Here is a 20,033-nt window from a genome sequence, read left to right on the forward strand (position 1 = left end):
TCAGTCTTCCTCTCTATCATCTCCTCACCCTCATAGTTGGGGACTTCAGTATTCCTGTTGATATCACCTTGAATGCCCTGACTTCCTAGTTTATCAACACCCTCACACTCCCAATGAACCTGCGCTCTCTACTATACTTCAGACACATTCTGAGTTAGTCACGCTTCAGACTCAGTCAAAATGATTCTCCCTCCAAGATCCTGAATTCTGAAAATCCCCTCTCTGATAAAAATCTCTTGTTCTTCTATCTTTCCCACTGTCTCACTCCTACTGCACCTGTTATTCATCTTCACTCAGACCTCTTTCATCTAAATCTCTCTTCTTTCAATCTGTGACCTACTGAGACGTCAGTTCTTTCCCTTCACCCTTTTCCTTCCCTGCCTCCCTTTCTGTTAAACAAGGCATTTTTCTCTGTCCTTGAATCCCTTGCCCTCTGGTCCTTTTTTCTGTTTTTGACATAATCCTCAACCCTGGATCACCCTCAATATACATCTCTTTGGCTTTTACTCAAGATCTACTGAAAACTGTGTGTGGGACGAGTGAAGACCTCTCATAAAAGAGAACAAATTAAATAAATAGAAATAAGTAGGATAGTGAGTCCCATTTCTCTACTTAGATGTATTCCCCTCCATAAGCTAAGCTAGTGACCGTAAGGCCCCCGAGGTTAAGAACAGGACACAGGATGCTCACATCCTGTGTATTTACCTAATGGCAAGAGGCCTGAAAGAAAGAAGGGTTGAGGTGAATAAGTCAGCAACCATAAAATCCTCTAAAAGTAAGGATAGGACACAGGATGCTCACCCCCTGTGTACTGACCACAGGATAAGGGACCCTCAGCTATAGATTTATCGTGTCCATGTTGTACCCTCAAAGCTTACGTCTGCAAGCTGAGAGGAAGGAGGTTGGGAGGGGGAATTGAGGTTAGGGACCTATATAAACACCCCAATTTTCTGTGTCCAGCGCGCTCTGACACTGAGAGAACCCCGGTCTCCTGGTGTCCGAGTTGCCCTTTCCCACGAGATCGTAATAAATTTTCCTTTCTACTTTCACCTTGAGATGCCTCTGTTTTTAATTCTTGCATTCGTAAAATCCATCCCACACAACTGCTAGGTGAAATCATGCAACCATTCTTGCTGAGTTCAGTACAAATTCATATTATCTAAACTTGGTTGGGCCTTTGATGCTTTTAGAGTAATCTTTTTATAATTTAGATCTCATTCCTTCTCTATCCTCAAGACCCCAACTCCACTCTTTGGCTCATCTCTTCGTAGCATATGACTTCATCTAATATTTTATTTTCAAAAGTGAGGCCATTCATCATAAATTTGTTAATCTTCCTCTACATTTTACCATAACTTCAGAGGATGAGGAGGCTTTCCTCTTGCAAATGTAACCCCTCCTCTTATGTCTTTGATTATATCACCCCTTGCCTCCTTTGGGAAATTGCCTCATTAATCATTTTCCCTCTCTCTCTAATCCCCAATCTCTTTCTAATTACCGTTTTCTTCCATGCTACTTACAAACATGCCCAGGCTGCTTCTATCCTTGAAAAAAAACAACACCTTCCCTGTGCTTAATAAAAACTTGTTTGATTGTGTAATTTGAAGGAGTTTTTCTGGTAAAAAGGAGCAAAGGCATAACAATAGCTTGAGGAGATGATAGTGTCAAGTGCCAGGCACTGGGCTAGACTTTGGGAATACAAAGGCAAAAGCAAAATACTTCCTGCCCTGGAGAAGCTTACGTTCTATGGAGCAGACAATATGCTTACATATAGGCATACACAAAACACACATGAAACAGATATAAGATAACCTTAGAGGAGAAGGCAACTAGAGGGATCAGGAAAGGCCTCATGCAGAAGGTGATCCTTGAGCTGAATGTGAAGGAAACCAAGCATTCCAAGACGAGGTGGTGAGGAAGAAACATATTCTGAGGACTGCAGGATGGAGAGCCAAGCAGTTTGGCTTCACTGTAGTAGAGGGGAGTAATGTGTAATAAAGCTGGGAGGTAGACAAGGGCAAGTTTAAGAAAAGTTTTAAATGCCAAAAAAAGGAGTTTCTATTGGATCCCAGAGATAATAGGGTACTACTGGAGTTTGCTGAGTTGAGGAATAATATGGTCAGATCTACTCTTTGGGAAAATTATTTTGGCAGCTGTGAGGTGGATGGATTAAAGAGCAGAGAGATCTGAGGTAGGGGAAAACAATTAGAAGGTGATTGTAAGAGTCCGTTAGAGAGGACAGGAGTGCCTGAAATGGAATGGTGGGGATGATTAAAAAGAGGACTGATGCATGAGATGTGAAGATAGGAATGACAAGATTTGTGAACTGACTGGATCTATGTGTTGAGGAACAGTGAAGAGTCAAGAAGGACATAAAGTAGTGAACCTAGATGACTGAAAGAATGGTGGTATCCAAGGCAGAAATAGGGAAATTCAGAAGACAATTGAGTTTGGAGGCAATATTGAATTTGAGATGCTTTCAGGACTTTTAGCTAAAAATGTCTAGGAAGTAGTTGATAATAACGGCCTGGATGTCAGGAGACAGAATAGAACTGGTTATATAGATCTGGAAGTCATTGGAATAAAGATAATAATTGAATCATGGTAGCCAATGAGGTCACGAAGTAAGAGAATAGAGAGAGAAAAGGTAGGAAGGCCTAGGACAAAACCTTGGGGCTTTTTCCTTCCTCTTTTCTAAGGCAGTATTTAACCCTGAGGCCTACCCTCTCCTCTTGGATAGCCTCTCAGGATTTTCTCAAGCAAAACCCCATGTCTGGAATGCATTCCTACCTCATTTTCACATTCCCTGCCCCCCCCCCCACTTTTCAGAATCCTTTTCTTCAAGACTTAACTCCAATATACCTCTTTTGTGAAGCTTTCCCTGGCCAACCACCTTGAGTTCATTCCCTAGTTCTCTCTCTCTTCAAATTTTCCTAGAGCACTTGCCTGGATCTTATGCCTACATCGTATGCAACCCTGGATTAGTATAAGTATTATTCTTTCCCTCCAGGAGCAGAAGGCAGCTCCCCTTTTATAGTTTTGGGGGAATACAGAACAAAGAAGAAGAGGACTTCATAAGTGGGGAAAGAATACCATTGGTTAATTATAGGGTTGGCAGCATCATGGGGTTGTGGACAACACGATTGGTTACTAGCTGAGGCATGATTAAAAGGAGAACTGGATTTCTAAATTTAACTCATTACAGGCCAGCTCAATTTCTGAACTAAGTTCAGAGGCAAATAGTTGCGACTAAGGCAGTTATAGGACAAAATTAATTAACTCTAAATAGGATCAATAAAAATGGTACAGAATCAATTTAATATTTTCAACTTGGAGGGTAGATTGAGACTTTTTTTTGGAAACAGCTAATTTAGGTATTTGTTTTACTTGACTGTTCATATTTGTAAAATGGGATTTTTTTTTCTTTCTCAATTGGAGTAGGGGTTGAGGAAGGGGGGAGAAAAAATGAATTTTTGTTGAAAAAATTAATTTAATAAAAAGAAGTGGCATGGGTCAGTCGAGGCACCATTTGGTCTTAGGTAGTCATAGTGAAGCAATCTTAGCTTGCTAGCAACTTGCCCCAGTTAGTTTTGTAGCTATCAAAATCAAAATCTACTGATGACTGAGTATTTTGGTAACACCAGAGAATACAGTTTGGGAAGCTAGATTCTACTCCTTTTTTTCCTGCCTCTGAGGAGTAGCAAAGGTTATGGAATACCTTTCCCAAACCCTCTCCTTGTTAAAATCCTGCTAGTCTTTTAAGGTTTGGCTTAAAGCCATGACCTTCATGAAGTCTTCCCTGATCCTCCAAGTTGATAATCCTACCTCAATACTTCACATAACACTTTGCTTGGAACTCTTATGCTTTTCTCATATATTAGTTGGTATCATAATTACATGTCAAATGCTCCGTATTAGAATGTAAGCTCCACAAGGGCTAGAATTATGCTTAACTTTGTATCTTCCTCAGTTGCCAGAAGTGTTTTATACATCTGCTTAATGAAGGTTTGTTGAATGAATAAATGTATTAAGAAAGGCATACTAGTGTCCTAGAGGCTAGTAAATTATTGAGACAAGGGTGGGGGGAGGTGATACCTTTAAAAGGAATGAAATTCAAAAGAGATTAATGATAGTGACAGAGTAAAAGCTGGAAATGGTAGTGAAGAGCAAGGAGTATATTGAGCCCTTCATTCCAGTCCTGAAAAGAGTCACGGAGAGTAGAGAGGTTGCCATCCATGAAAATGGTTGTCAGGAATGCTGTAACCTGAGAGGGAAATATTGGATTTAGGTATTCTATGTCAATAGCTATTGCAATAAAATTTGTGCCAGAGAGCAGAGGTTCAGTAGTAATTTCCACAATAAATTCTCTATCATATCAAAGAACTAGAGAACAAGGGCAAGCCCATCAATTGGGAAATTGATGAGCAAATGAACAAATTACAGTACATGAATGTAACAAAATATTACTGTGCATAAGAAACTAGGAAAGGTGCAACAGTTTCAGAGAAACCTTGGAAGACTTTTATGATCAGATGTGGAGTGAAAAGAACTAGGAGAATAATTTATACAGTAACGGCAATACTCTGAAGACAAAACTTTGAAAGACTTAAGAACTTTGGTCAATGCAATGACTAACTATGATGCCGGGTAACCAATGACCTTCCCTGCTATCCATGTCCTGACATATAGATACATATATATAGCTTTTTTTGGCTGTGATTATTGGCTTCTTTTCTGCCCCCAAGATTGCCGTTATTTATTTCACCTCGATTTCCTATGAAAACAGCGGCGGTGGGGTTAGAGAGGAGCTCATCCCATAATTTTCCCAGTTGCACATCTCTATGGATGAGCCAAGGCCCTGGAAGGATCTTTCTGAATTCTTCCTAAACTAAGTCCATTGGATCAAGGCTTCCTAGGGAAAATCATAGGATCATAACTTTACAACTAGAAGGAATCTCAGAGATCTTCTAGCCTAAATCCTTCATTTTACAGATGTGGAAACTGAAGCCTAGAGAGGTAAAAGAACTTAGCCAAGGTTACCCCTGTAGTAAGTGTCCAAGTAGGTCCTCTGACTTGAAAGCCAATGATCTTCCCACTGTACCAAGCTTCTCTAGGTGGGTTACTTATGTGAAGGCTGCTTCTTTATGCTTTAAAACAAGGAAGTTGCCTCCAAGATGGTCTGCCCCGCTCCCCATCTCCAACTCCCACCCCAAATAGTGTTTGCTCACATTCTGGCTTTTGGATCTTTGGGGATGAGTCATGCACAGCTCTGCCTAGACAATCATGAGAACAAGTTACTAAGGTAGCATCTTGGACAAGCCCAACTAAAAAAGAGGTCGGGCCTTTGCGTTCTGCTTAAAGCTGGTCTCATTTAGTTGTGGTTCAGTTGTTTCAGTTGTGTCCCACTCTTCATGACCTCATTTGGGGTTTCCTTGTCAGTGATATTGGAGTGCTTTGCCATCTCCTTCTCTGGCTCATTTTACAGATGAAGAAACTGAAGCAAACAGGGTTAAGTGACTTGCCCAGGGTCATACAGCTAGTAAGTCTCTGCAGCCAGATGTGAACTCAGGAAAATGAGTCTTCTTGACCCTAGGCCTGGCACTCTACCCACTGTGCCACCTAGGGAACTGCCTAATTTGAAGGCTGCCTAATTTAAATCGTTAAATTGTATTTCACTTTACATATGGCAGATTTCATAAAATAATGTCAGATATCCTTCTTGTGTTGGATCTGAGATATTAGTTTTCCCTTTGTACAGACTGAGAAACTGAGGACCTAAGTAGGAAAGGGATATATTCCTCCAAAAGGAATGTAGCAGAACTATGGGTAGAAGCAAATGTTCTATGTTTGTAGTTCAATGTCCTCCTCCTAAACCACCTCCAAGTGGGGAAGAAGAGTGCGGGTGAGGTTTCTGAACTCCTCAGAACCAGAAGTTCTTGGGGACAGTCTGATAGAACCAAATGTTTTCTCTTCCCACCCACCTCCTTCCAGGATCCCATTTCACCTTGATATCCTCCATTTTATCCTGTAGAGTTTCGGTGACCTTTTCCAGCAGATTACAGTGTTCCTGTACCTTTTCCAAATGCTGCTCATAAGTCTTAGTCTGAGAGAGAGAGGGGGGGGGAGGGAGAAAGTGGGGTAAATTTTGTGCTATACATCCAGGGTAGTATAGACTTTAAAAAAAAAGCATATCTGGGTTCTCCTCCTCTTCCTCCTCCTTTTTTGGGGGGGAGGGGGGTAAGGCAAAGCAATTGGGGTTAAGTGACTTGCCCAAGGTCACACAGCTAGTAAGTATGTCAAGTGTCTGAGGTCAAATTTGAACTCAGGTTCTCCTGACTCCAGGGCCAGTGCTCTACTCACTATGCCATCTAGCTGCCACTTCCTCCTTCTTCAGAGTTTCTGCTCTGTGACAGATTGATCCTGTGATCTTGGGTAAGTCATTTACCATCTCTAAACTTTTTTTCCCTCCATATGTAAAATGAAGGAGTTGAAATGTCCACTCTCTAAAGTCCTTTCCCCCTGTACTTCTGAAGCCTTACTTATGGAGAACTAAATCGGTATTCAGTATCAAGTACATAGTGGGCAAAACCAGTGGTAGGCTTGCCCTTCTGTGCTTCCCGCCCCTCCCCACCCAGAATCTAAACCACCTGCCCTAGTCCTGTCTCCCCTTAATCTTCTTAAAAGGGTGACAGCACATGAAGCAAACAACCTTCCTTCTCTCTGGTTAGGCTTCTATAGGGAATGCCCACAACTCCTCACCTTTACACACAAATTTCCAAATCTCCAATCCCCAAACCAGGATAAGACTGGCCTTGAGGAAGTTAATTCTAAGGCAGCATTTATCATACTACATAGGGGGCTACACAGGGAAATGCACTATCTATATAAAGGAAGCTGCTTTGGGGTAACTGCCCCAACTTCTCTCTCTAGCAGGAAATTCACATTAGCCCCCTAAAAGCATTTTTCCCATATGTAAAGCATTCCCCACCCTCACCCCGTTATGGTATTATCAGAGGGTATCCTCTGTATTGGGATACTAACCTTTTGTCCTGATTCCTGGAGAATATTTATCTTGTCCTGCAGTGTGCTCATCTCAGTCTCTAGCCGGGGTGTGAGCCCAACAGAACTTAGAAACTGAAGATTTGCTAAAAGCAGAAATTAAGGACAGCTCTTGAGAGCAGGACAGAGGAAGATAGGGAGGGAAGGAAATCTGGAAGGGAGATTCTTTCAAGTCCAGCTTAAAACTGGCACTCACCTATACTGTTAGCCTGCTGCTGCACCTTCTCTTCCAACTTGGCAAGTTGTTCCTTTAGGCTATCATATTCTATTGATAAATTGATCAAGCTTCCCACAGACTTCTTTGCAGTTAGTCTTTTTCCCTCTGCACTCAAAGGATGACCTATCAGCAGTTGCTTAAGGGACTTGGCTGGGGATGTATCTTGAGTCAACTGAGAGGAAACCTTGGCAGGGGGGTGAGGGGAGCTTACTGATGCTGAGGTGCCCTCACCAGCTGTGGTATCTGGGCTGGTGGAGCTCTCTGGAACAACAGAGGTTTTTGATTTAGTAGTGGTGCCTTGGACCTGTGGCAAACTTGGAAATGGAGCTGGTAGACGCAGGCTGGCGGGCAAGCCTTTGCCAGTGAGGATTGCTAGTGCCACAAGGGTAGCTGGATCAACTGTGGAACCCAAGGTGGTGAGGATGTCCCTATTAGTATTGATGCCAAGTTCATCAAGGGTGGCTTCATCAGGGGTGATGCCCAAAGTATCAAGGAAAGATGAAGCATTCCAACTGAGGTCTGGGGAAATACCCAGTGGTGGCCCTGCAGTGGATGATGGGCCAGTGGATGATGGTGGGCCAGCATATGATGGTGAGCCAGTGGATGATGATGGCTCAGTGGATGATGGTGGCTCAGTGGATGATGGTGGGCCAGCATATGATGGTGGCTCAGTGGATGATGGTGGGCCAGCATATGATGACCAGCCAGTGGATGACAGACCAATGGATGATTGGCCAGTGCTAGAGGCAGCAGTGGTGCCTGGCTGTCCAGTAGTTGCCAAGCCAGCACCTGGGACAGGAGTGATGCCCATAGCAGCAAGGGTCTCTGGATCAGTGGTGACGCCCATGGCATTGAGGATGCCTGGATCAATGGCAATGCCCATAGAAGGAAGAGTATCTGGGCCAACCTTGATGCCCATGGAAACAAGGGCTTTACCAAGAGGGGATGACAGAGTATCTTTTCTTTGTCGGGCAGTCTTGACAGGTGGCATTCTGGTCTTTGGAGTTTTAGGAGCTTTAGGAGTTTTAAGTGTTTTAGGAGTTTTGTCAGAGGTAACATCAGAGGAAACTTTAGAGGTAACTTCAGGTGTAACTTGAGGGGTAACTTGAGGGGCAACTTCAGAGGTAACGTGAGGGTTAACTTCAGGGGTAACTTCAGAGGTAAAGTGAGGGGTAACTTCAGGGGTAACTTCAGAGGTAACTTCAGGGCTAACTTCAGGGCTAACTTTAGGGGTAACTTCAGAAGTAACTTCAGGCGTAACTTGAGGGGTAACTTGAGGGGCATCTTCAGAGGTAACATGAGGGTTAACTTCAGGGGTAACTTCAGAGGTAACTTCAGGGGTAACTTCAGAGGTAACTTCAGGGGTAACTTCAGAGGTCTTAGCTTCAGCCCTCTCAGAAGTCTCTTTGGTGTCAGCCTAGAATAGTAGAACCACAGGGGAAAGCAAAGTGGACCCAGGAAGGAAGGAGATGAGGGGAAGAAATCTGTAATAAGGGAAGCTGAGCTAGGCAGACTCAGGCTGGGGCTTCAGGACAAAAAAGGGACAGGGACAGACAACTTCTTTACCTAAACTGCCCTTGCCCTCTCCTTTTCCTGCCCCAGCATCACCCTCTGTTCTTCTTTATTAATGGCTCCCAATGGATCCCTCTCAATCTTAATGCTGTAATCCCCCATGTCCCTCCCATTCAGTTCTGGTCCCTTGTCTTCTTAATACCATAATCTTTGCCTAATCTATATTTTATTTCATACCATATGGTGCCAGTGACTCCTCCTCCCCCTGGCCCTTAACACAACCCTGTGCTCCCCTCCCTGTACTCAGTTCCAGTCACTCACTTGAGAATACATGGCATCCTGTGAGATGGTCCGCTGTGCAATATCTCTTTGATCAGTGGAGGGGCTAAGCTTATTCTGGTCATCATCCTGTACAGGGTTGGGGAGGAGGGGTGCTATAAGGTGCAGCAGTCACCTTCTTCTCTGTAGTCTATTCAGGGGTTTGCAGCAGACATTTTTGTACCTGGACTTGAATGTATCCAGACCTTCCTCCTCACACCCCCTATACCCTCCCACTCCTCAGGCGTTTGAGCAGCTTTCTTTTCCTCCTTGCCACAAGTAGAAAAGAATAAAGCCTGTTGGTTCTGGAACAACCTTTGTCTTCTTTCTACCCTAATCTATCTATTATTTTGAACCATATGATGCCAGTTACTCCTCCTCCCAGCCCTTAACATCCTCCTGTGCTCCCCTCCCTAACACATACCCCTGTCCCAAGTCCCAGTCACTCACTTGAGAATACATGGCATCATGTAAGGTGGTCCACTGCATAATATCACTTCCATCAGGGAAGGAGTGAAGCTTATTCTTGATATCTTCCTGTATAGGATTGGGGAGAAAGAGTGCTGTGAGGTATAGCAGTCACGGTAGGGTCTTCTCTGTATTATACTCTGAGGCTCATAGCAGACACTGTCATTTCTAAACCTGAATCTATCCGGACCTTCCACCCCACACCCCGTACACCTCACCTCCTCAGGTCTTTAGGTGGTTTTTTTCCTTTTCTTTTTTTTTCCCTAAATAGAAAAGAATAAGGCCTAGTGGTGCTGAAGGGAAACTGGAAAGGAAGTAGGGAAAATTCTTCTAGAAACAGGATCTCACCATGGCAAGCTGAAGATTTTTCATCTGTTCCTGTTGATCTTTCAATTCTTGGGCATATTTATCTCCTTCATCTAGGCTGATCTGTTAAACAAGGCAAAAGAGTAGGCTCTGAGTGATTCATCCTAGTCTTTCCTTCTTTATAGGAATAGAATAGAAAGCTTATTTTACCCAGCCCCACCTGCTTCTGAGCCTAGAATAGAAGAGTTTGTGTTCTAATCATCATATTTACTGGTCAAGAATTTGAAATAGAAGACCAGCCCCCTTTAATCAGGAAAGCCTATCCTTGGACATTACCACTTCTGCTTTACTCAGAAACTTTTACTGGTTTGCCCTTAGTCCTTTCTTTCATCTGACTCCACCCCATCTTTCTTCCCAATTAAGTTCCAGCCAAGGACTGAGGAACCTGACTTAGAAAAAGTAAAAGCTTGCTTATGTATTCTGATGTGAGGGATAGCGCAAGCCTTACCCCAAAATATTTCCAGTGATAAACTAAACATAGTACCCTCAGAAGAAGGCTCCCTATATTCACCTCTGGTAATTTACACTGCCACTAGTCAGATGAATAGTCAGTGGGACACTGAATGGAATCTGAGGAGTGCAGTGTAGGAACCTCTCCATCCCAACCCCCTGCACTTCCCTTCTATTACTGTCTTTTGTGATGGCTCAGCAACACATCACATAGGCATAAAACAGGTAGCAATTAGAATGATGTTTGCAAAACACTTTACATATGTAATCTCATTTGATCTTTATAACAACCTTGAAAAAAGGTGCTATTCCTATCCCCATTTTGCAAATAAGGAAATTGTACCCACCCCCAGATTCAGGTTGAGTGATTTGCCCAGGATCACACAGCTACTAAGGATCCAAGGCAGTATCTGAACTTATGTTTTCTTTTTTTTTTTCTTTTTTTTTTTGAGGGAGGAAGGCAGGGCAATTGGAGTTAAGTGACTTGCCCAAAGTCACACAGCTAGTAAGTGTGTCAAGTGTCTGAGGTGGCATTTGAACTCAGGTCTTCCTGACTCCAGGGCTGGTGCTCTAGTCACTGCGCCACCTAACTACCCCTGAACTTATGTTTTCTTGACTCCAAGTCTAGCGCTCTATCCATGTGACATCTTACTAATTAGGTAATAATTATTAATATGGTGCTTTAAGGCTATCTTTTTATTTATTCTGTTTATATTTTGTTAGAAAGGAAGCAAGATATAGCCAGTTCTGGAGGATGGGTTCAAGTCCTGCCTAAATCTGAGTAGCCTCAGGCCAGCCACATAACCCCTAAATGCCCAGGGTCCCTCTCTAAGACTCTAAGCTGCAGGACAATTATGATTTGTATTAGGAGGAGGTTCCCCTGATTTCAGGGACTTCACAGGTTTGGACCTTATTAGTACATGCATACATAAATAAGTGGCAGAGACAGGATTTGAACCCAAGTCCTCTGCTTCCAAATTCAGGGCTCTTTCTACTGTGCCTCTGTGTGCATGTCATGTAATCCCTGGCAGAATGTAAGCTCTCTGGGGACAGACACTTTCCTTGTTGTGTTTGCGACCCCAATGCCTAGCATACAGCTAGCAACACAATCAACAATCAAACATGTTTTAATGAATTAAGGCTTGCAAAGCACCTAACGTACAAGACCTTAGTTTAGCCTTATAATAACCCCATGACGTAAGTCTTCCGTTGCATTTGTTTGGATCCATCTGTGTTTTTACTGGTATATGGAATTCTCGGTATGGAAACTCCCTACACCAATGTAAGGAGCAACCTGTCTCTAACTTAAGAGTCTTTGAGCGGGGCAGCTAGGTGGCGCAGCGAATGCAGCCACCCTGCAGTCAGGAGGATCTGAGTTCAAATTGGACCTCAGACACTTACTAGGTATGTGACCCTGAGCAAGTCACTTACCCTGATTGCTTCCCCCCCCCCCAAAAAAAAAGAGGTTAAGTGACATGTTTGTGCTCACACAGACTCAGAGGCAGAACTTTAATCCAGGTCTTCCTAGCCTTCTATCTACTACGCCAACACTGCCTCTCTGAAAGGAATACTATTGGCATTCTTATCCTCCTCTTACAAGTGAGGAAACCAGGAATCTGAGAGATTAAGAGACTCGCCCACGGGGACACAATCAATGTCAGAGCCGGAATTCTCATTTGAGTTGCTACCGATTCCAGATGTAGGGATCTTTCTAATATACCGTGCTGTTCTACACACAGAACGATCTTACCTGGTAGTATGGTATTTGACTATTGCTGTTTGTCCTTCATTCTGGAAGAGGACCATGACATCAGGGAGGTGATGCCACGACCTGCAGGTGAACTGGATTTAAGTGAGGGAGAACTGTGCAAAGTCACCAGCCTCACTCTCTCCTCCGGAGCCATCCAGGTCCAGGGGCGAGATATAGACCGGAGATGGCCCTGCGCTATCATGTGGAATGGCAAAACAGAAACGACTGCTAAGAGCACCAGAGCGCTTAGTGGGAAAAAGGTCAGGTAACTGGGTCAAAACAAAACCCTCCTCCCTTTGCTTTGGTGCAATGGCTGGACTTGGAGTCAGGAAGATCTGAGTTCAAATCCTGTCTTGGACACTTACTAGGTGCATGATCCCAGGCAAGTCACTCACCTCCTCTCTGCTTCAGTCAAATGGAGATAATAAAGCCCTTATCTTCCAGGGTTGTTGCGAAGATCAAATAAGGTAGCATAAAGTGCTTCTGTATCAGCACTGGCTATTACTATTGAAAACTCACCCGTCCTGTGATCCATCCTGACAGGCAAAGGCTAATGGCAGAGGACAAGAGTCCAGGCCCCTTTCCTTCCTCTCTCAGTACTCTATTAGCATTTAAGGACAGAGGGGTTCCCAGAGAGGAGCTCCCCTCACACCTGAATTCCCACTACAAGAGCTAAGAGGTATCTTCACTTGGGACAGAAGACTTTAGGGAGATTTTTACCTTGTCAACCTTTTCCTTCAGTTGTTCCATTTCCATCCTGAAGCCATCTGTGTCTGACTGGAGGCTATACATAGTGGTGAGCAGCTCCTGCAGTGTCTCCATAGCCTGGAGAAGAGGGTGATAATAGGGAAAAAAAGGGGAGAGGGTCATCCACTTGATGTAGGAGATAGAGGAGGAGGCCAAAGGAGGAGGAAAATGCTTGTTGAGGAAAGAGTGAATAGAGGTAGGTGGTCTGACTGCTCCAAAGCCACTAGGGTTCTGAGGGCAAGATCTGAAGTGGGTGAAGCCCAGGGGTCACTGATGGATAACTGAAGCCGATTCTTAGCTCAGTCATTTAGTAGCTCATGAGTAAGTTACTTAACCCCTCTCAAGCTCCGCTTCTTCATCTGTGTGTAGGGGGTGGGGTGTGCCATGTTTCGCACACATGAATGATGTGTTTCTACACAGGTGTGGCGAGATGTGACTTGCATGAATGGACATCTCTAGAATCTCCTCCACCCACCCTTGTCTAAGACAAAAGGATTTCTGATAGGAGGGGAAGCAGGAGTTTGGGATCAGAGTCTAACCACTGTGTTCTTCTTAGGGAAAGAGTAAATATCATATCTCTCTGCCTCCCTAAATATTGTTATTCTAGGGAAGATAACTTTTAGGCTCAAGCTGGGCTCCTAATTTATGTGCCTTAATGAGAAAGAATGGCCCAATCTAATATCCAAGGCATAACCTCCTTTCTATCAAATGCCGGTTCCACAAAGAACACATACAGAAAACAGCAAATAAAACCATTTATCCGAGCTGATAGCAAACAAAAATCAGATATACAAATGAGAACTGTACCAGACAATAGAATGAATGAGCTCTTCACTTGGAAGCAAGATATCTCTGTTCAATCAAGAGGGAGAAAGAGCCCCTGATCCCAGCCAAGGGGAGACAACCCAAAGATTCTAATGCAGTAAGCAGGAGGCAGAGACATTATCAAGGTGTCTGCTTCTTCCCAGAGTCATCGTCTCTTCAGAGACCTAAGGAGTGCCTGGAGCCACATGTCTTCTCTCTCAAACCCAAGGTCTCTCCTCTCTCTCAAACTCTTGCCAGCTTTGCTTATCACTTCAGGTGTAGAGCATACACAGAGTGATTGGTCTCTCTCAATGAAAGCCGTCTTATGCTTTGAGCCACGAGCTAGGTGACACTTGACATCTGCCTCACAGGGTTGTTGGGAGATGAGGCATGTAAAGTGTACGCTGCAAAATTTAAACCAGGTGTTATTGTTGCTTCTGTTATCTCATAAGTGGCATGATGGGCAAATCGAGGCAGACTGGGCTGCAATAGGATGGGGAAGAGGTGGTTTCCTGGAGAGTTAAGTTTGCCCGGGGATCCCCGACCAGTAGACCAGATGATTTCAAAGCCTTATCTGCTTGCCTGCCATACCTCCTCACCCCTGATTTATCAGGGTCACTAGAGGCGAGAAGCCAAAAGCGAGGAACAATATCCACTCCCCAAATGCACTCAAGGCCACGCAGCATTAACTCCCTTTCTGATTCTAAAGGATCATGAGATGAGGCAGTTAGGTGGTGCGTAGGGTAGGATGGAGAGATGGACTTGGGGTCAGGAAGACCTGGGTTCAAATCCCACCCCAGACATTTACTGGGCAAGACGCTTAACCTCTCTCTGCCTCAGTTTCCTCATCTGCAAAATGGCGATAATCATAGCACTACCTCCCAAGATTGTGGTAAGAATCAAAGGAAGTAACATGTATAAAATGTTCTGTAAACCTTAAAGTGATATAGAAATGCTCACTATTGTTTTTATTGCAGGAAGTCGGGAGGACCTGAGTTCAAATTCAAACTCAGACACTTGACATACTTACTAGCTGTGTGACCTTGGGCAAGTCACTTACCCCCAATTGCCCTGCCTTCCCCCCTCCAAAAAAGAATATTGTTGCAGGAAAATGAAAACCAGTTGTTCTTTACAAAAAAGGTTTAGGGACCCCTGTAGTAAACAGTCAGTTAGATAAAGGAAAGCTAGAAGGAAAGAAACTCTCCTAGTACTTTATTCCATAAACAAACACACATGCACCAATAGCAGAGCAGCCCTCTGTGTCTCCCACAACACTCTCCCAGACTGCTGTGACAACCAGGCTCCCGTGTAGGCTTTGCGGGTCTACAGACCATGTATGCTTCGTGGCAGCGAAGGGCCCTGGAGCTCTAGGGAGCTACCACTCTAAGGAGGATTGCTTATGTAACACACCGTTGCCACATCTGGGGTAGCTAGAATCTATACTTGTCCAGACTTGCAGTTCTCTTTCTGAAGAGTGTCTTGGGCCTCAGCAATGCTGAAAGGCAGGTCAGAGGAAGGATGAGAGTGGGAACATTGTAACACCTGGGAGCTGGAACCCAGCCTTCCCTCCCTGCCAACCACAATCCCGTACCCAACATTAACCACGGAGGTCTTGTAAAAGGGATCTACAAGGATTGCTAATTCTGATACTATGACACACCGGGGTAACTCAAGTTATTTTAAAGGGTATCAAAAAGGAAATTCTGAAGATGCTAACAGAAAAAAAAAATTCCCCAGCACCTAGCACAGTGCCTGGCACAGAGTAAACACTTAAAAAATGCTGTTGGCTAATAAATACTTGTTGACTGATAACTCCTATGTGGAAGACAGGGAAAATTGTCTAAGAGATTCATGAGAATGCATATGGAACCTAACAACCAACTCAGATTTTCAAAGACAGGTACAGAAGATGAAAGCAAGAGCAGGTAATAGAGGATGAATATAAAAGCATGGCATGATCTTGTAAGAACAGCACCAGAGGTGTTAAATCTTAGTATGAGCTAAATTTCAGTAGAAAAGCTAAGGACAAAAAAAAGAGGGGTTTGGTGTTTTTTTTAAGTGATAGTGGGAAGAGGAGGATCACAGAAGCCAGAGAACTGCTAGAAGTAGATGTGATGATAATAAACGATAGCACAGAGAGTTTATTTCTTATCTTTATTTCACTTCTGTTTTCTCTGCTAAAGAAAATAATCTTTGGACTGGAGAGAGCAAAAATGACTAATAGGGTACTGATATCTGAGTAAGGAGAGAGCCAGAAAGTCATCTGTCCCAGATGCGTTACATCCTTGAGTGCTGAAAGAATAGGCAGATGGGTTGCTAGCAGAACCACCATGAACAATCTTTGAAAAATCATGGAGAATGGGTAATGTACCATGGGATAGGAACAGGGCCACTGATCTGGTTTTCCAAAAGGGAAAGAGAATAAATTCTGCAAACTATAAGCCAGTGAGTTTCACTTGACAAAATCAAAAAATATTACAAAAGGGATGGATCTTGAATAGCTAGAAAAGGAAGCAGTCACCACAAAAGGCCATTAAATCTTCATTGAGAATGGGACAGGCTATACTAATCCTTTCTCTTATTTTGATAGGATTACTTAACTATTAGATGAGGGAAGGTACATTCTAGATTTTAACAAGGCATTTGATAAAGTCTTTCATGTTATTCTTGTGGAAAAGAAAGAGATGTGTGCTAGATTATGTTGCTTTTAGGCAAATTCAGAATGAACATGATTAATAGAGCTTTGATACTCAAAGAAGAGAACAAGAAAACATTGTAAGTAGAGAGCAAGAAAACTCCTAGCTCCCTCTGATGAACTACACCTATCACAGGTGTGCTACACACATCTTGTGTACTGAAAGGCTTGAATGGCTGAATGGTCTGTATCAAAGGGTAATCATTGATGATTCCATGTCAACTTGGTGGGAGGTCTCCACTGCAGTGTCCCAGGAATTTATGTTTGATCTTGTGTTGTTTAATGCCTTAAATCAATGACATGGAAGAAGGCATGCTAGTGGAATGTGTAGATGACACGAGGCTGAAAGGGATGACTAGCAAACTGCAGGAACAGTCTGGATCCCAAATGGTTTTGATGGGTTAGAACATTTGGCTAAAGCTAAATCAAATGATTTGAGATTGAATGGGGATAAACAAAAGGTCTCAGATTTGGGTTCTAACCATCAACTTCACAAGTATAGACTGGGGAGACATGTTAAAAAGTGGTTTGTCTGAAAAATATTGGGGGCTTTAGTAGATTACAGGCTCAATATGTGTCAACAATGTGGTGTGGAAGCCAAGAAAAGCTTCTATAATCTCATGCAGAAACTAATAATTCTACTATATTTTGTTCTAGTCAAACCATACCTGAAATATTGTGTTCAGTTATGGGTGCTACATTTTAGCAAGCACACTGAAAAGCTGGAGTGTCCAGAGGAAACAACTCAAGATGGTGAAAGGCTTTAAGTTTATGCCACATGATGAAACTTAGCACGTTTAACCTAGAAAAGAGAAGACTTAGGGGACACACGATTGATATCTTCACTTTAATTAAAGGGCTGGCAAGATTAGACTTTTTCTTTCTTTTTTAAATAAATTGTCATTGCTATCATTTGTTTTTATATCACCAAAACTTCCCCAGTTATCCTTTCCTCTCTCCACTCCCAGAGAGATGGGATTAGACTTTTTTTTCTGCTTGGTCCTAGAAGGCAGAACTAGGAGCAATGGATAGCAATTGGAACGAGACAAGTTTAGGCTTAATATCAGTCAAAGCATCCCAATAATTACAGCTGTCCAAGATGCTGAGTGTATGGATTGCTGCTTCAGAAGGTACTGGATTCTCCCTCACTGGTAATCTCAAAGCAGAGGCGGAATGATCACTTGTATAAGTTGTATAAGGGATTTTTTTTCAGGCCTCAGCTGGACTGAATGACTGCTGAAGTGCCTTCCAATTCTAAAATCCTGTGATTCTGTGAAAATATGTTCATTTACAGAGCTGGCAGTGTTCTCATTGGCTAGGAGGCACACACATCTAACCAATCTTGTTCAACAAACTTGGAATCTAGCAACCATGACAGCACCCTTCAAAGTGAACCTTAGCAACCTCAACCAAAGTATTTACGGGGGCAACATTCATTAACAATAAAGCATTCCTCTTCTTGACTAACTGCCCTCTTGAGGACTATGCAGCCATGTCCAAGCTTGTCCACTTGAATTTTTCCCAAGTTGTTTTGTTTTTCTGTTTGAGTTGCCATTGGGTAAATGGTCTACCCATGTCTCAACCTAATCAACCATGGCAAGTTAAAGCCTTTTTTAGGAAGGCAGGAGAAGGAAGGTAGCCCAGGAGCATAAGGACACTGATGGCTTCAACTTACTCATAGGCATATTTATAAGCCATCCAACTAAGTCTTGCACATTTCAAGATGTATGACAAGTGTGCTTTCTGGAGTCATATCAAGTTTAGGCTCTTTTGATTGACTTTCAGAGGCCATCATAACATAGTTCCCTCAACTCTCTCACTTATAGGGTCACAGTATCTTCTACTACCCAACATAAACCCTCTATTCTACTAGGCTCAATCCCTTCCATTGTCTCAGGAACATGCTGTGATCTGTGTTGATCCTCTCAAAGCTAAACCAGAACCAAACCAATTTCCAGGGGTTTCTTTGTCCTCAGGGTAAGTAATTTTTGACACTCTATTTCTGCAGTAAGACCTATGGAGTTATATCTAAGAGAAAGTATTTAGGATACTCTTACATCCCATAATACTTGCTTCTTACACCATTTATTTTATTTTTTAACCAAATAATGCCCCCTCAATGACATCATAAGTTCCTTGTGAGTAAAATAAATACTATACTTTTAAAAATATCCCCAAAATGCTTAGTATAGTAATAGGCATATATCTATGTATTAGAATTAATATTGTCTTCTCTCTGGAAGTGAATAGGAGTGGCTGCCCTTGCGGTCTTTGATAACATATAGAAAAGCTGTTGAATACACCCTGATTGACAAAAATCCCTAAGTTAATCAGAACTACCATTACTAGTACTCCTGCTCTTGTTGCTGTTTTTTGTTCTCGAAGAAAACCATAACATCAGGAAGGTGATGCCATGACTTGCAAGTGAAGTGGATTTAAGTGAGGTAGGGCTGTGCAAAGTTACCAGCCTCACTTTCTCCTCCAAAGCCATCTGGGCCCAGGGACAAGACACAGATCAGAACAACTGGAGATGGCTCCAGGATGCAGTGGGAAACCTTGGCCTTTTTAAGAAGCTAAGGTCTTTCCCGGGTCTTAGTTTGACTGAAGCAACGCCCATTCAGTGATTAAGGTTAGGTAAGAAATGAGGCAAAGAATGGCCTCTTTTACCTAGTCAAAAAAAAAATCAATCTGGGAGTGGAAGACCCTCAAGGTTTCTGGCCAAAACAGAAACAATTGCTAATTCACACTCACTCTGAACTAGCTGAGCCCAAACAATAAGCAAATGAGGCTTGGGTTGGGACCTATTATTGGCCAATCAGTGAGAGCCAGAGTGATTTGGGGTTTAAGGAATGGTCCTCATAAAAGAAATCTAGCAATAAACCCCAAGATATGTGAGTGCTCTGCCCAAAGGAATATAAATTTTGATCGCTAAATTTTGACCATGACATATGAGGAGTAGATGAAAGACAGGAGATGTTTAGTCTGGAGAAGACTGAAGGACTGAGGTAAGCAAGAATGTGTTAGCTGTCTTCAAGGATTTGAAACTGTCGTGTAGTAAAAGGATTAGCTTTGTTCTACTTGTCCCCAGAGAGATGAAACCAGCAAAAATGGGTAGGAGTGGCAAAGAAGGAAGTATAGGCTTGATATCAAAAAAAGCATCCTGACAATTAAAGTTGTCCAAAAGTGGAATGAGCTGCCTTGAGAAATAGTGGGTTTTCCCTCCTCAGAGATCTTCAAGCAAAAGATGGATGACTGTTTGTCAGGTAGGTTAGAATGGAAATTCCTTTTGGGTATGGCCATTGAGGTTCCTTCCAACCCTGAAATTCTGTAGTTCTGCAATTATGAAATCATCATTTGTCTCAGTTTAGTTCCAATAGAAAGAGCGTTAGTTTGATTCGGAATCAGATGACCCAGGTTCAGACTCCTGGGTGAATTACTTAGCTTCCTTGGGTCTCAGATTCTCATCATAAAATGAAGAGGCTGGACAAGATGAACTCTGAGGTCCTTTCCACTCCTACCTCTTCTATTAACTCTTTTGGATAATTGTAGATAATAGTGTGTATAACAGATAATAGTTATGTCTTCATAACTGTCCATATTATCTATATCACGCAATTTTGACAGCTGGTCTTATCCAATTTAGCACT

At 42.9% G+C, this 20,033-nt stretch overlaps 1 protein-coding gene across 1 annotated transcript in view; it reads right to left on the reverse strand.

Moving 5' to 3' along the window:
• C9H16orf96 (chromosome 9 C16orf96 homolog) overlaps nucleotides 1-20,033 on the reverse strand; it is a 61,111-nt gene that overhangs the window by 38,051 nt on the left and 3,027 nt on the right. Inside the window, exons 3-10 of the mRNA XM_036737465.1 lie at nucleotides 12,861-12,965; nucleotides 9,923-10,003; nucleotides 9,557-9,643; nucleotides 8,585-8,693; nucleotides 7,996-8,311; nucleotides 7,256-7,851; nucleotides 7,042-7,145; nucleotides 6,005-6,103 (exon numbers count right to left, since the gene is read on the reverse strand). Coding sequence (XP_036593360.1) covers nucleotides 6,005-6,103; nucleotides 7,042-7,145; nucleotides 7,256-7,851; nucleotides 7,996-8,311; nucleotides 8,585-8,693; nucleotides 9,557-9,643; nucleotides 9,923-10,003; nucleotides 12,861-12,965 — 1,497 coding nt within the window. The remainder of the gene's footprint in view (nucleotides 1-6,004; nucleotides 6,104-7,041; nucleotides 7,146-7,255; nucleotides 7,852-7,995; nucleotides 8,312-8,584; nucleotides 8,694-9,556; nucleotides 9,644-9,922; nucleotides 10,004-12,860; nucleotides 12,966-20,033) is intronic.

This window comes from Trichosurus vulpecula, chromosome 9 (genome assembly GCF_011100635.1).
Source record: "Trichosurus vulpecula isolate mTriVul1 chromosome 9, mTriVul1.pri, whole genome shotgun sequence".
Lineage (NCBI taxonomy): Eukaryota > Metazoa > Chordata > Mammalia > Diprotodontia > Phalangeridae > Trichosurus > Trichosurus vulpecula.